Source organism: Tripterygium wilfordii, chromosome 11 (assembly GCF_013401445.1).
Source record: "Tripterygium wilfordii isolate XIE 37 chromosome 11, ASM1340144v1, whole genome shotgun sequence".
Lineage (NCBI taxonomy): Eukaryota > Viridiplantae > Streptophyta > Magnoliopsida > Celastrales > Celastraceae > Tripterygium > Tripterygium wilfordii.
Window position 1 is genome coordinate 536,296 of NC_052242.1, and position 13,544 is coordinate 549,839.

At 36.9% G+C, this 13,544-nt stretch overlaps 4 protein-coding genes across 4 annotated transcripts; 2 read left to right on the forward strand and 2 right to left on the reverse strand.

Moving 5' to 3' along the window:
* Nucleotides 1-1,287: 1,287 nt before the first annotated feature.
* Nucleotides 1,288-4,611, forward strand: LOC120009016 (malignant T-cell-amplified sequence 1 homolog). The gene is made up of 8 exons (XM_038859442.1): nt 1,288-1,454; nt 2,346-2,427; nt 2,529-2,596; nt 2,711-2,808; nt 3,256-3,392; nt 3,589-3,656; nt 4,115-4,178; nt 4,274-4,611. The coding sequence occupies exons 1-8, from the start codon at nt 1,444-1,446 to the stop codon at nt 4,289-4,291; spliced, it is 546 nt and encodes a 181-aa protein (XP_038715370.1). The 5' UTR covers nt 1,288-1,443; the 3' UTR covers nt 4,292-4,611.
* A 338-nt stretch (nt 4,612-4,949) lies between these two features.
* LOC120009936 (epoxide hydrolase A) lies at nt 4,950-6,474 on the reverse strand. Its single transcript, XM_038860671.1, has 3 exons — nt 5,987-6,474; nt 5,367-5,608; nt 4,950-5,278 (listed from the first exon to the last, which is right to left on the reverse strand). Exons 1-3 carry the CDS (start codon nt 6,449-6,451, stop codon nt 5,032-5,034), a joined length of 954 nt encoding a protein of 317 aa, XP_038716599.1. The 5' UTR covers nt 6,452-6,474; the 3' UTR covers nt 4,950-5,031.
* Nucleotides 6,475-6,645: 171 nt separating this feature from the next.
* On the forward strand, nt 6,646-8,071 carry LOC120009485 (pectinesterase inhibitor-like). The gene is made up of 4 exons (XM_038860098.1): nt 6,646-6,679; nt 6,778-6,837; nt 7,349-7,435; nt 7,536-8,071. Exons 1-4 carry the CDS (start codon nt 6,646-6,648, stop codon nt 8,063-8,065), a joined length of 711 nt encoding a protein of 236 aa, XP_038716026.1. The 3' UTR covers nt 8,066-8,071.
* A 2,081-nt stretch (nt 8,072-10,152) lies between these two features.
* LOC120008546 (splicing regulatory glutamine/lysine-rich protein 1) lies at nt 10,153-12,713 on the reverse strand. Its single transcript, XM_038858920.1, has 6 exons — nt 12,398-12,713; nt 11,510-11,567; nt 11,362-11,424; nt 10,801-10,845; nt 10,647-10,703; nt 10,153-10,568 (listed from the first exon to the last, which is right to left on the reverse strand). The coding sequence occupies exons 1-6, from the start codon at nt 12,631-12,633 to the stop codon at nt 10,476-10,478; spliced, it is 552 nt and encodes a 183-aa protein (XP_038714848.1). The 5' UTR covers nt 12,634-12,713; the 3' UTR covers nt 10,153-10,475.
* Between the last annotated feature and the right edge of the window lie 831 nt (nt 12,714-13,544).

The following is a 13,544-nucleotide window of genomic DNA, read 5'->3' on the forward strand; positions in this document are numbered from 1 at the left end:
ACTGCATATATGAGCCAACTTGTTTAATGTAACAGTACTCCTAGATTCTAACTCGCACCAGGTATTTAAGTCCTCTGCTACTATTTTTTTAAGGGGGGGGCAACAGCTCCTTGGTTGTATATAGGTTCGCCATTGCGTAGGAGTATTTTATAAGATGCTGGAGACGAGGCTTATTTATAAATTAATCACGTCCCTCCCAATATCATTGCCAAAATTGCAAAATCTCGTTGTAGTAATATAAAGTGGTCAAACTTCAAGATGTCATGTTAACTAATCCAATGCTAATTAATCAATAATTTGCATTGTCTTCGTCTTCTCAAAGCTTATATTTAATTTATTTTTGAAGAAATTTGCCAACTAATTACAAAACTATTAATTATATGTGGTATTCCACATAAATTATATGCAAAATATTTTATCACATGTATAGTTGCTAATTAATTTAATTGCATGCATATTGTCTATTGTCTAAGATTGAGACCCACCAACAAGACCTATTTATTTTTTAAATGATTCAAAACCTAGTCGTTTTTTCTAATCTCACATTGATAATTTAATAATTTGGTTGCAAATAAGATCCAACTCTACCTCACATGGTGCAACCAATTGAATTTTAATATTCAATTCCGAGTAGATATATACATAATTAATTCTCATAATATACATAAAAAAATTTAAGATTCGAAACCTACTCGTTTTTTCTAATCTCACATTGATAATTTAATTATCGTTTTTGTTTCCAATCTCACATTGATAATTTAATTATTTGGTTGACTACCTCACATGGTGCAAACCAATTGAATCTAAATATTTAATTCTGAGTAGTTTGTTTTTTGAAACGGAGAGGAAAGATTCGAACTCTGGTCACTAGGATCATACACATCATTCTTACTATTCCAATTAGTGACTCAGGTGTGTAAATATAGTCGTGCTAATTTATGAAAAACTTTACATAGTTTGCCCCCTCTAATGGGCCTTCCTGGGAAGCACAGACTGCGATCTGGTCTACACGGCTTATGTTTCAGATTTCAAGGGCCAGTGTATGTTAAGCCCAATACCAAATCGGACAGACTGACACTCACTATGAGGCCCATTAATTTAGCCCACACAAAAATGTCCGTTAGCAATTAGTAATTACGAATCTTCTTTGTAGGCCCAATTCATTGATGGATTCGGGCTCACATGATCGCACGCCGGATCCATTAACTTAGCCCAAAAGCGACCCAAGAATGTCAAGTCGGATAGGGAAAGACCGACCGGGTTAACCGGCCGGCTTCACATGAACGCGGGCGCTTTATTTTGGGGCCTTGCTGCGATTGCGAATCAAAGTGTTTTTGGAAGTTGGATCGATAAGAACCCCAAAACCCACCGCTTCAGTTCTTCAAGGATCTCTCGCTTTGGTCTCTCTTGAGTCTTGGCTTTCTCTTCTCCTCCAACATCAACATGTTCAAGAAGTAAGCCTCTTCTCTCTTCCTGCCTACACAAATATGTGCATAAAGTAGCATTTTTTAATAGTAGAATCGAGTCTTTTGTTGTTCTGCGAATTTTGGGTTCTGGGTTTCGTTGTCGGGAGAATTTTCCTTCTTTGACTGTGGCGTATTATATTATGTTGGTTAATGTAGATACTTTTTCTAGTGTAATAATGGGTAATCTATGTTGAGTAATTCTGGTACAATTTAAGGTGTTTTTTCGTTGTATAGTGAGTTGGTTATGCATTCTTGAAGGATGTACTGATTGAGGTTTGTATGTTTAAATGTTTCTGGAAAGAAAGTTTGGAGATCTCGAGATTAGTTTTTTGGATTTTGCTTTTCCTCTATTATGCTGCTGTGTGAATATCCATTTGAGTAGAATGGCTAGTAGACTTATTTTAGTTCACTGGAACAAGTTTTTTTTGATGACATCATGTCTCTATGACAATATGCATTTGTTGTAGGTGAAATATTTTTAATTTCTATTCCAATTATGCTCAAATTCAGAGTTTTATGACGTTATTTGAGGTTTTGAACTTTAGGCTGCGTAATAAAGCCTAAACTACCTTGTGAAGGAACTATCACTTTACACTTTCCTTAATTTATTTTGGCTGTGCACATTAGTAAGTTTGGTGTCCCAAAATGATGCACAACAGCGGAGGTGAGTTTTTGAGTTTCAAGGAAAGCCTTACAAAAAATGTTTTCTTCTTCCATTTTTAACTGTTCATAAGAGCCGGAATGCTTCTCTTCTACCACTTTTACCAGTTCACAGAAACTATAACTTGCAAAGTCCTGTGTATGTAGTATGCGCCTCTTAAACATGTCTTCTATGTCCATTGATCTTATGTTTTCCTGTCGGTATATGTAATGTTGCAGGTTTTCGTCTGAAGAGGTGTCTGCACAAAACCAAGTCAAGGCTTCTGTGCAGCGCAAAATTCGGCAAAGTATTGCAGATGAGGTCAAGATCTCATCCTTGTCTATTCTCATTCTTTATTCTTCTTCATCTTGCACTCCTACTAATTGATTCAAATATAACTTTAATTTTCGCTTCTGATGCAGTACCCAGGACTTGAGCCAGTGTTGGATGATTTACTCCCCAAGAAGTCACCTCTGATTGTTGTTAAATGGTTTGTAAGCTCATTGCTTCTGCTTCTTTGCCTTGCTTTTCGTTTTTCTTGGATAATCTTTGCATGATATGTTTCTGATTGGAAGTATCTGATATAGCCCCCTTCTTTTTGTAGTCAAAACCATCTCAATCTTGTTGTGGTGAACAACGTTCCATTGTTTTTTAACATCCGAGATGGGCCTTATATGCCTACCTTGCGGCTCCTTCATCAATGTGAGTTTTGTTTTCCTATCTTTTATTTTATCGTAGTATTGATCTCTATCAAAACCCCAAACACTTTCTCTTTATTGGGTTATGTAGTTTTTCCTCTTGTTTCATGATGCTTCATCTAAAACTAGATTTACCAATTCTCATTTGTTTGAAAGCTGTTGATGTTGATTATGAAGAGGAACTTTTACTAGTTTAGCAACATGTGATCTTTAAATAAAACTCAAATTCTTCTGAAATTTGGTTGCTGTTTCCTTTTAACAATAATCATATGGGTACTTAGAATATAGGCTTGGTGCTTCTACACTTTCCTTTGTATGTCTCTTTTTGAAGACCGCATATTTTAATTAGAAGCATGTAACAGGTCAGATTTTGTATTTTAAAGAGGTACCCTTCTTTTTGTCGGGAAATTAAAATCCATATATACTCATTCTCAATACGAGTTTTCTACAGATCCAAATATAATGAAGAAGTTACAAGTAGACAGGGGAGCAATAAAATTTGTCCTTGCTGGTGCAAACATAATGTGCCCTGGCCTTACATCTCCGGGAGGTGTTCTGGATGATGAAGTGGAAGCTGAGACTCCAGTGGTATGATGGGTTCCTTTCTTTCACACTATTATGTTGCACTTGGAATGCATATAACTGATGGATTTCTGCGTAAATTTGTCATTCTCTTAGTGGCAGATCTCAATACCTTTCGTTTTTGTTTTGAGGATGTAGACTGCACCCTTTAGCATTCTATGTTATTAGTTTTTCTGATCTGCAAACTCATCTATACTCTCAGGCTATAATGGCTGAAGGAAAACAACATGCCCTTGCTATTGGCTTTACAAAAATTTCGGCAAAAGATATGTAAGTAATTCTCTGATACATTGTTATGATAGCGTCATTGGGATTGTCAAGCTAGAAGTGTGAATGGGACTTCAAAGAGGAAATTCCCTTCTCCCCCACCCTGCAAAGTCGGTTTTTGATGATTTCCTTACAAGTTATATCCATGACATCTTTGATATCACTAAGCTATTCTCCTATTTTCTTTGTCTATCTAAGCATTTTCGTGAACCCTTTTTAGGGAAATAACTAATCAACAAGTATGATAGGTGCATTTAGTAGAATTATGCCTCTATCATAGCATTAAGCAATTTAGGTGGTTGTAATTATTGGGAGGGTCCAATGTTTCAACCTAAAATAGTGTCACATGCTTCAAAGGACTATGGTAGTGTTTTTGGCTTGGCTTTAGACCATGGTGGAATAATAATGTGTACTTTTATTGCCTAATACAAAGAATTTTGAACTTATATTATGCTATGCAGAAGGAAAATTAACAAGGGAATCGGAGTGGACAATATGCATTATCTCAACGACGGGCTTTGGAAGGTATATGGTGATTAAACATTCGCCTCTTTTGATGCTCAAATAAATCATTGGAACGTATTGAACTAATTTCTTAAATCATCCCTCTTCTTTTCCAGATGGAGCATCTCGATTGATGTTGTGACAATCACATGAGTAATATCACCCTTGTACAAGACAAAGGAAGAAACAAACTATCTGCTTATCTTTTGCAGTAGGGGAGTTTACATGAATATTGCACCTAATTTACGCTTCTCGCTTGTAGAGAAACCCTTTTTGTTTTATCTTTAGATCTTCTTCCATAAAGTTTTGTTGAATATTTCAGTGTATTTTCTTTTCTGGTGGCATCCCTTAATCGATGGATTGTCTGGTTGTCTGCCGTACTTATTTATAGACTGATTGTTGTGTAGTATTTGCATTTGTTCTGATAACATATAAATTGCATCTTGTGTACAAATGGATTGCATCAAGACACATCAGATAGCTTGATCTAATTTCATGCGGAATCTTTTGAATTTTTAAATTTCTCAAACACTCTTTTTATTGGTAACCAAGAAGGACAACATACAAGTTTGTCCTTCAAACATCCGGTGTGAGTCTAAACTCGGGATGTCATCCCACCTGACGACAAGTAAATTAGGACGCAGCCTAGTTTTCTGGATACTCCCGGTGCCATTTTGCCGCGGTATCCTGTTGGCAGGGGTTTAAGTTTCTTGTATTGAAGTTTAATATAAAATCTCAGTAGTTTGGCTTTCTTAGAAATTAGATAGAAAATAGATGCAAATACATAGCTGAACACAAACTGCTTAACGACATGTGAATGTTTCAAACATTGAATGGATTCATCAAGAAAACCAGCATTGAACAAGAAACTGAATCAGAACTCTCTAATATACTCATAGATGTGAGTGTTGATCTCCTCTGCTCTTTCTTGGTTGATGAAGTGGCCCACACCTTCCATTACCACCACCTCATCCAACAATGGCACATCCCTCTTGAACAGACCACTTGCTATATATTCCTTAACTCCTGGTGTTGTATACACCATGTCCAGATCCCCCACAATAAACTTCACTGGTACCTTCACCTGTGCGCTGGTCCATGCCGCCGTTAGCTCCCAATTTCTGCGTAAAACACACAAAAAACACTTCTAGTCAGATCTTCCACCAAGTATTATGGAGGGGAAAGAAGCTGTTTGTGAATTTGACACACAAATCCAGAGCGCGGTAGTAGTTCAGCCCTCCAGTGAAGCCTCTCTGGTCAAATTTGTTGGCATTGTAAGTAAGGTCTGCCTCTGTAAACCAGAAAGGCAATGGGATTGAACTGTCCGGTTCTGTTCCAAATGCGTTTTCTTTCTGCAAGCATGGTGGTCCCTGTGCACGATCAGTCACAATCTTCTTTATTACTTGTGCAGCACCAAGTTTTGCTATCTCAGCTTCCATTGTTCCTGGTTCCTACAGCACCATATGTTATGTTTAGCCGTTATAATCTCAGTTTGACTTCGATGTTATAAATTGGATACTCGTGAGAGCTCGCATACAAAAGGCCCCTCTTGAGTCAGAGGTATTGTCTTCGGGTCTCATTTGGATACATCGGGATTTTGTTCCAATATGGGTAGTGATCCTCGTGGATCCAATCCCTTTGTAGGCCCTCTTTGTTGAGTGAGATTGGATCTTACTTACAAACCACATCGGTGACTTACACCTAACGGATGTCGGATACAAATCTTAACATTTCAAGCCACAAAATCAGTCACTTTAGGAACTATATTACATGGCAAATAATGTAAATGCAGCCAAAAACAGAATACAATAATTGGTTGGAACAAATACCTGGAATCTGCACATGTAGTAGTCCTCTCCAAAGAAAGCTTTCATGGCCTCAACAGGTTTGATCTTGGGATTTCTTGGCCTAAAAGGGACACTGAGGCACACAAATGCCTTAACTCTATCAGGCCTAAACAAGCACAAATACCATCCAATCATGGCACCCCAATCAGTAGCAACCAGAAAAACTTTCTCTGCTCCAATGGAATCAATCAGTTCAATAAGATCACCAACAATGTGAAGACAACTGTAGCTACTGATATCAGCTGGAGCTTCACTGTCTCCATACCCTCTAAGGTCTGGTGCAACAGCATGGTATCCAAGTGAGCTCAATCCAACAATCTGATGCCTCCATGAATACCAGATTTCAGGAAACCCATGAAGGAAAAGAACTACTGGGCCTTCTCCTTTCTCTGCTATGTGCATTTGAATTCCATTGACACTCACCATCCTGTGCCTGATCCCTTCCATGTCTTGATTGATTTCTCTCAAAAGTTCTCAACTTTCTTTCTTGTTTACAGGTTTTGCTTTCTGGGGTGGAGAGTTCTGAGGCTTAAATAGAAAGTAAATGAGAGTCTGATGGTTTTCAGTAAATTCAATTGTCATTTTTGGAATCTGTGTTGTTTGGCTTTCCAGTATGGGTAATGGTTTTTTGCAAAAAAAGAATGGCAGACATTAATGCCATCCCTGCAAAACCAGGTAGGTTGTATTGTTATTTCTCAACATTTTGAAGGGTAATCTAGTGAAATGAGTGTATTAGAGTTGGTTTGGCAATCTTTATCTTTATTCCCCTTTAGCTTATTCAAACTTCACAGATTTTGCATTGATCCTGCATTTTATGGCTGAAATGGTGCAAAGTGAATTTCATGAACATAACAAACCAGTTTTTTAGGGCTGAAAAGGTGCAAAGTGACTTTCATGAATATTGGGTTGCTCTGGATTGGGGTACACTTCCTTTTTAAACGTTAGATGCAAAGTGTATAACATATTTTTCTCTTTTTATTAAAAAAACCTTTTAACACCTTATTTTATCATTTTTCATGGAACCATTGCAATTAACCACCTTTCTATTGCACGGCTTGGGGTGCTAAAAATAAGGTTTTAACACCTCATCTTAGCATCTCTCGCTTTGAACTTTGGAGTTACTCTAGTATTAGGGGTGTAAACGATCGGTTACAGCTGATTTTTTTTAACAAGAATTTAAGTCATCAATCGGTCGATTATTCAGGTTTTTTCGATCGTTCTTAGTAAGTTTTTTTAAAAAATAACCGACCAATCGATCGATTTGACGGTTGGTTCGGTTTCTACCCTTTTTTTAACACCCCTATATTATACACATATCTAATTTTGACGGTGGTTTAAATTTAGGTTCTAGAGAGATTTTGTCTTTGGATGGTCAAGCGCTAGCTTCTCTTTATCCACGAATAATCCATCACAAATTCTTCCTACAAGGCTGTAACTTCCCTTGTTAATAACATTTAAGTCGCAACCAAGACAATACCAAAATACACAAACACATAAAACATGAACACAATCTTCCCAAATTTATTCTTAGTTTTACTTGCATTCCTTTCTTCCCATCAAGTGCTTGCCAATGAGGCACCAAATGGGGCACAAAGTGAAGATTTGATTACTCAAGCTTGTGATCGAACCTTGTACACAAACGTATGCAAAGCCATTCTTGAATCAGACCCAGAGAGCAAAGGATCTGACTTCCAGGGCTTTGGCAAAATAGCACTCCAGCTTGCAAAATCAAATGCTAGTGAAATAATAGGACAGATTCTTGATTTGGCACCCACAACAACAAATGAGTTCGAACGCCAATGTTTACGAGATTGTTCCGAGGGTTACCAAGAGGCGATCGATCAAATTAAGGATTCGATTGAAGCATTGCAGTCCAAACGTTACAACGATGCTAATACATGGATCACTGCTGCCATGACCGCGGCACAATCGTGCGAGGAAGGGTTCCTTGAACAACCAGGACATGACTCTCCATTAACTGAAAGGAATCAATTGTTTGGCCAGATTTGCAGCATTGGTTTAACAATTACCAATCTCTTGAATGCTGCTGCTGCTGCTTAATTGCTTCAAAAATGGAGTAATTACGACATCGTTTGGTAGAGCTTATTTTTACAAATTCAATGCTAACTTAAGAGTTGTTAAAAATAAATTAGCTTATAAGTTATCCGAAACAAACGCTTTGAAATACGTTTCAACTTGAAACTTATTTTTGAGGATTCAACTTGAAACTTATTTTTGAGGGCGTTTATAAGCTAGCGTTTTGGTACAGTATTCCTGCAAGCTCTACCAAACATGATTGGTCTCTATTTACTCCGTAAGGTATATGAGGTATATTTTTTTTAAATGTGTATGACAGAACATGTCTTTGTTTTGATGCAATCAGGAATTTAATTTCATGAGATTTGTTTGGAATAAGTTGATGATCCAAATACCCACCATGAACAGCAATTAATAAACCTCATTGACTGGTGAAGAGAATTGAATGCTAGAACAGATCAGGATCTGGTCAATTTGAGTAATTGATGAATAAAGAAGAGCAAATATTTCATGACCCACAAACAGGGACAGAGTTGAACTTGTGAATGCAGCATGTGAGACTGTGAAAGATCATCTACTTGTCACATCTTTCCCTGAAGAAGAGTTTAGAACATATGTTTCTCCTTAGAGTTGTTAGAAAAGCACGCGTTTTAACTGAGCATTCGTCTCGAATTTTAGTTAAAAATCCAAACCCAAACACATCAACCATTCGTATCCAAGCTCAAACACATCAACCATTCGTCTCACTATTAAAAATCCAAGTTGTTGGTCTCAGAATTAAAAATCCAAACCCATGTTCGCACAGATTTATTCTCCAAGAGTCATCTATGTATTACTTAGGCCCAAAAAACATGTATTTAGTTTGTATTTGTTATGCGCAAGGTTCTTGAACTTTACTTATACATCATTCCGTTGAGATGTGTCAATCCGATAGCAAAAGAACTACCGGACTTTTGGATCAGTATGTGCTTAATCGTTGATATACAGTAATTATACATTTATCATTTCTCAGTTGTTCAGCTTAAGCTAGTGGTTCATGACAATCCTCCATATAATTTTTTGGAAATTCATTTCCCATTCAATTTACTTCAAACCAATCGATTGAATCCAAATTCCAAATACTAAATTCTAATGAGGTAAAGAATGCACTTCCATGGAAGTTTGAATCCAAATCACATCGCATAGAATCGAACATCTCCTTAGAAAAAGTAAAAGAAGAACAGAGATTTCTCCAGTTAGAACCGAAAGAATCAAACTTTTACCAGAAAGAAAGAATGTAATCCAATAACATTGGAGCGCATCTCCATTGACAAGTATTAAAGAGAAGGCTCAAGCAGAAAGGATACTTGTGTTTCTATTCGCACAGATAAAATCCTGGAAACCATTTGAGGGTTTTCAAGAAGAACTATGTGCGATTTATGATTACGAATCAAACTTTACCACACACAAACACAAAAGAAACAAGAAATATAATCGAACGATATGCCGTCGTCGGCCGCAACAGAGTCAGAATTTGAACATTGGAACCCTAATGCCAAGGACGTCTTTATAGAGAGAAAATCGTCGTTGTCTGGGCCCTTCTAAATGACTACATGGCCTTTCCCTTAACTTTTTTGGGCTTACAAGAGCTCATGGGCCGTTAATATCAACAGTCTCGAACCCATTTTCTACTTTCTTGGGCTTAATAGAGCTCATGGGCCGCTGATATCAAAGAGTCTCGAACCCATTTTCTAATGGGCTCCACTGACAATGAGATTTAGATTTAGATTTAGATTTGCTGATTTCAACGAGGTATTAATAGGCGGGGTATTGGGGGAATTTTTTTTAACCGAGAAAAATACCATACTCCTTCAAACCATTATACCCATACGCAACGACAGAACAAATTGGATCAAACCATCATCTTACAAAGTTATCACAAACCCTGCTTGCCAAGGAGACAAAATTATAGTGAAAGATTTCATTAGAAAGGATTGAAGAAGCCTCAGTTCTTCAATGATCACACGCACATCAACAGCATCATTACGAACCAAAAATGAGAGAGAAAGGACCACTTCAAAGCTATGAGTCTATCACAACATCACAAGGAGACATAACCACTCAATGGGAAATGGAGAACAGGAGTAATCAACCCACATGCTTGAAGATCCAATAATAAAAATGTTGCGATCTAGTTCCCATAAGAATTATGAAGCAAACCAAGGATGATAAACATCCACCAAGTATCAACTTAACACAACATCAACAGAACATGCTAGTAAAGTTATAACACAGGTGCTCACCAAGACCTCAAAATGAACATGACGTTTACAAATTTCAGCGAGAATTAATTAATTTGTGTAGTGTAATTTCGTGCTACCTCTCTCCATCAACACCATATGACTGCAAAGCACCAACTAGTTGGATCCCTTCATTCACTACAAAGCTCCACTGATCAATCAAAACTAGCATTCAAGAACTTGAGCAATTCATTCCTTTTGCTTTCTGATGCCTTATCCTCTTTGGATTTGTCGAGTTTCAATAAAATCTACACAGGAACAGAGATGTCATCCATAGTATATTCCTCAGGTTAATTCATAGAAATAGGATAAGACATGGTGTCTACCTTTTTTCCTGATACAGAACTCCGACGGACATCATCATCTTTGTCACGCCCTAAAAACTGTCAAAAAAGAAACAAAAAGTTGTTATGATGTTATGAGAGTAGATAATTAAATTAGGAAGTGAAAAATCATATTCGATCAAGGGCAACTGACAACCTTGGAAAGCTGGACAGGGCCGCCAGTTCTCTCCTCTTGCTCTTTCTATATATATCTCCCATTGCCAGGACAAACCCGACCCAGAAACAAAAATCAAGGGAAGTCAACCAAATTCATCATGTCCCAGAGCCCAGCTCCAATTTCAAAGAGCCAATACATAAAACAGGCAGAAAGAATTATAAGCATCTCGAACATGGATGAGATAAGTCATGCAGTCATACTAGTGAAACATTGAAAACATCCTAATAATTGCTTTTACTTCAGATTGTGGAAAATAATCTTAAGCCATGACACTTCCAGATACCACACGTATGCAGAGCAGCAGAAATATATGGTAAATTACTGTATAGACAATTCAAATCTTAAACGCAATTCTCTAATCACCAGTCAACAATATTAGTTTACTTTGATTCCGCAGACAGGAAAAAATGAAAGATAACTCTTTTTGGTGATTGGGTTACTAATCTTTTGATGAGAGAGGCAAGTCAGATGCTTCAATTTTAGAACTGAATAAAAAAAGATCAGCACGCAACTGCAAAATACAGCGAAAATAGTGCTTACCTGTTTAACTTTATCCTTATGCCGTTTGTGCTGCCGACTCCTGCTTCGGTCTTTCTCCTTGGACTAGAGGCCAAAGGAGGTTGAAAATGAAACAAACTTACATGAAAATGAAATAAAAAAATAAGTGGAAAAGGAGTATAACAACCACCTTCTTTGATCTTTCATTCTTCTTGTGCCCCTTAGCATGGTTAGATCTCGCACGCTCACTACAATAATTGAAAAGACTATTCATTCCAATTGCCAAATAAAACTTGTGGGAAAGATGCCTTCCTAATCCAATCGACAAATATCAGGCACTTGCAACGTTCTCAATCACGCACCTCAAATATAATGCCTTTCAGGGGAACTAAAGTACATGGTTGTGAAAAGAACAATATACTACAATAATATGAGCAAAAACATTGGAAACAACATTAAGATTGTTTGAATGAAAAAGGCTAACACGTCAAAGCAATTTAATACAAAACTTGTGCAGCTTCATGGACCGAAATCCAACAGTCCAAGCAATATACTGGTAAGTGTTAGATGCATAAAAATGCCTTTGGCGAGTTTGAATATGAACCCAATAGCTCAGTAACACCAATAGATAATTAGAATGTAAGATTGTAAGTGCATAATATAGAAACTCTTAAACACCCCCAAGAATACAGGAAACTGAACCAATGAAAACAACACTAAAATGCTGTTTTGAACTCCCAACATCATAACTTGACTCTGGCAGGAGTGTCTTCTTTGCATTGACCATGCATGCAAGAGAAAACTCTGATAGCCCTTATTGCTTAACATAGATCGATTTTATATGGATCGATTGTGATAATATCTACCCATAGTTATTGACCCCAATATTAATAAGGTTGTGTACACAATCCCAAAATATCTGTTAAGATACACAAGCTAAAACTCAACAATATCATATAATTCAACTCAAGGATAACACCAGAAGAGAATGAATCAACCACAAAGCCCTAAATCAGTTCCCATCTTAATTACTCTTCATAAAAGCTAGAAAAAAAATAGAGAAAAATTGAATTTGAACCTGGAGTAGCCGGATTCCGAGGAAGAATCATATGAATCAGAGGATTGGTGGCGATTCCTACGACCTCGTTTAGAGCTGCCTTTGCTACTTTTCTTTCGTATCTTCAAAGCATCCCTGTCCCTTTCTCGGTCACGACGGTTGCTGCGGTGACGCCGACGGCGTCGAGACGATGACGTGTCGGATGAGCCAGAAGAGTCGGCGCTATGTGAGAAGGAAGAAGACGACGATGCGGCCATCGTGTGCGAGAGGCAAGAGCGAAGACGGGGCCTGCTTAGAATATTCGAATAGCGAGGGATATAAGGGAAAAGTTTCCAAAGTCGGTGCCCTCAAAAACGCCGAGTATATTCGCCGTTTTCGGGCCAAAGACGTTTTACTTTTAAAGCGTTGTGGGCCTATTAGTCTTCTAAACCGTGGGCCTGTTATAATGAAAATGACCTTAATCTTATACTGATTTTGGCCCATACAATAATTATGAGATTTTTTCTAATAAAATTTTATTATTGAACGGGACTAAAGACACACATGGCATTTATCTATTGAAACAAGAGTTCGTAAACAATTTTATTTACGGACATTCATAGGAGAGTGCTTCTATATATATTACTGTTTATTCACATCATAGTATTTTTTTTAATCACAAAGTTAATTATCATGGTGGCTGTATCGATTTGCTAAGGTTGATATATAATTTTAATATAACAACTTTTTTTAAGGAAAATAAACCTTTTTATGATCATCACTTCTATATATCACATGCATAAAATAATTATGAGTGTGGCATATATATGACTTAATTTTGTAGTTGCATAAAGAGACATTAATTTTATCATCACTACTATCACATGCATACAATATTGAATTAATTGAAGGCATTCTCATTACTCATTTGAAAGATAGAAAGAACAATATCGTTAATTATGTTTTAAATTGTTAAGATACGTACAAATAGGGAGTTCAATGAATTTTATTTAAAAATCCACATTGAAATTAATTAATTTCTACCCAAAAGATAATACGTTTAAGTAAAATTAGCATCATAAACTATTGAAAATAACATATTTGGGGGATTTTTTTTTCCCTATTTTGGGTTGCGGAATGTTAAATCACATACATTCACCTTGAGATATATCTATATGTATATGTATAC

What these genes read in the sequence shown, in the direction of transcription:
- LOC120009016 (XM_038859442.1), top strand. An exon ending in CTTGCGGCTCCTTCATCAAT is followed by an intron (nt 2,809 to 3,255) that starts GTGAGTTTTGTT and finishes AGTTTTCTACAG; the next exon opens with ATCCAAATATAATGAAGAAG. An exon ending in TGGAAGCTGAGACTCCAGTG is followed by an intron (nt 3,393 to 3,588) that starts GTATGATGGGTT and finishes CTATACTCTCAG; the next exon opens with GCTATAATGGCTGAAGGAAA.
- LOC120009936 (XM_038860671.1), bottom strand. Translation starts at nt 6,451, where the DNA reads ATGGAAGGGATCAGGCACAGGATGGTGAGTGTCAATGGAATTCAAATG. An exon ending in ACTACATGTGCAGATTCCAG is followed by an intron (nt 5,609 to 5,986) that starts GTATTTGTTCCA and finishes ATGGTGCTGTAG; the next exon opens with GAACCAGGAACAATGGAAGC. An exon ending in TACTACCGCGCTCTGGATTT is followed by an intron (nt 5,279 to 5,366) that starts GTGTGTCAAATT and finishes TGTTTTACGCAG; the next exon opens with AAATTGGGAGCTAACGGCGG.
- LOC120009485 (XM_038860098.1), top strand. Translation starts at nt 6,646, where the DNA reads ATGGCAGACATTAATGCCATCCCTGCAAAACCAG. An exon ending in TGCCATCCCTGCAAAACCAG is followed by an intron (nt 6,680 to 6,777) that starts GTAGGTTGTATT and finishes ATTCCCCTTTAG; the next exon opens with CTTATTCAAACTTCACAGAT. An exon ending in CAAATTCTTCCTACAAGGCT is followed by an intron (nt 7,436 to 7,535) that starts GTAACTTCCCTT and finishes ATTTATTCTTAG; the next exon opens with TTTTACTTGCATTCCTTTCT.
- LOC120008546 (XM_038858920.1), bottom strand. Translation starts at nt 12,633, where the DNA reads ATGGCCGCATCGTCGTCTTCTTCCTTCTCACATAGCGCCGACTCTTCT. An exon ending in ATAAGGATAAAGTTAAACAG is followed by an intron (nt 10,846 to 11,361) that starts GTAAGCACTATT and finishes AGATATATATAG; the next exon opens with AAAGAGCAAGAGGAGAGAAC. An exon ending in GTTCTGTATCAGGAAAAAAG is followed by an intron (nt 10,569 to 10,646) that starts GTAGACACCATG and finishes GTTCCTGTGTAG; the next exon opens with ATTTTATTGAAACTCGACAA.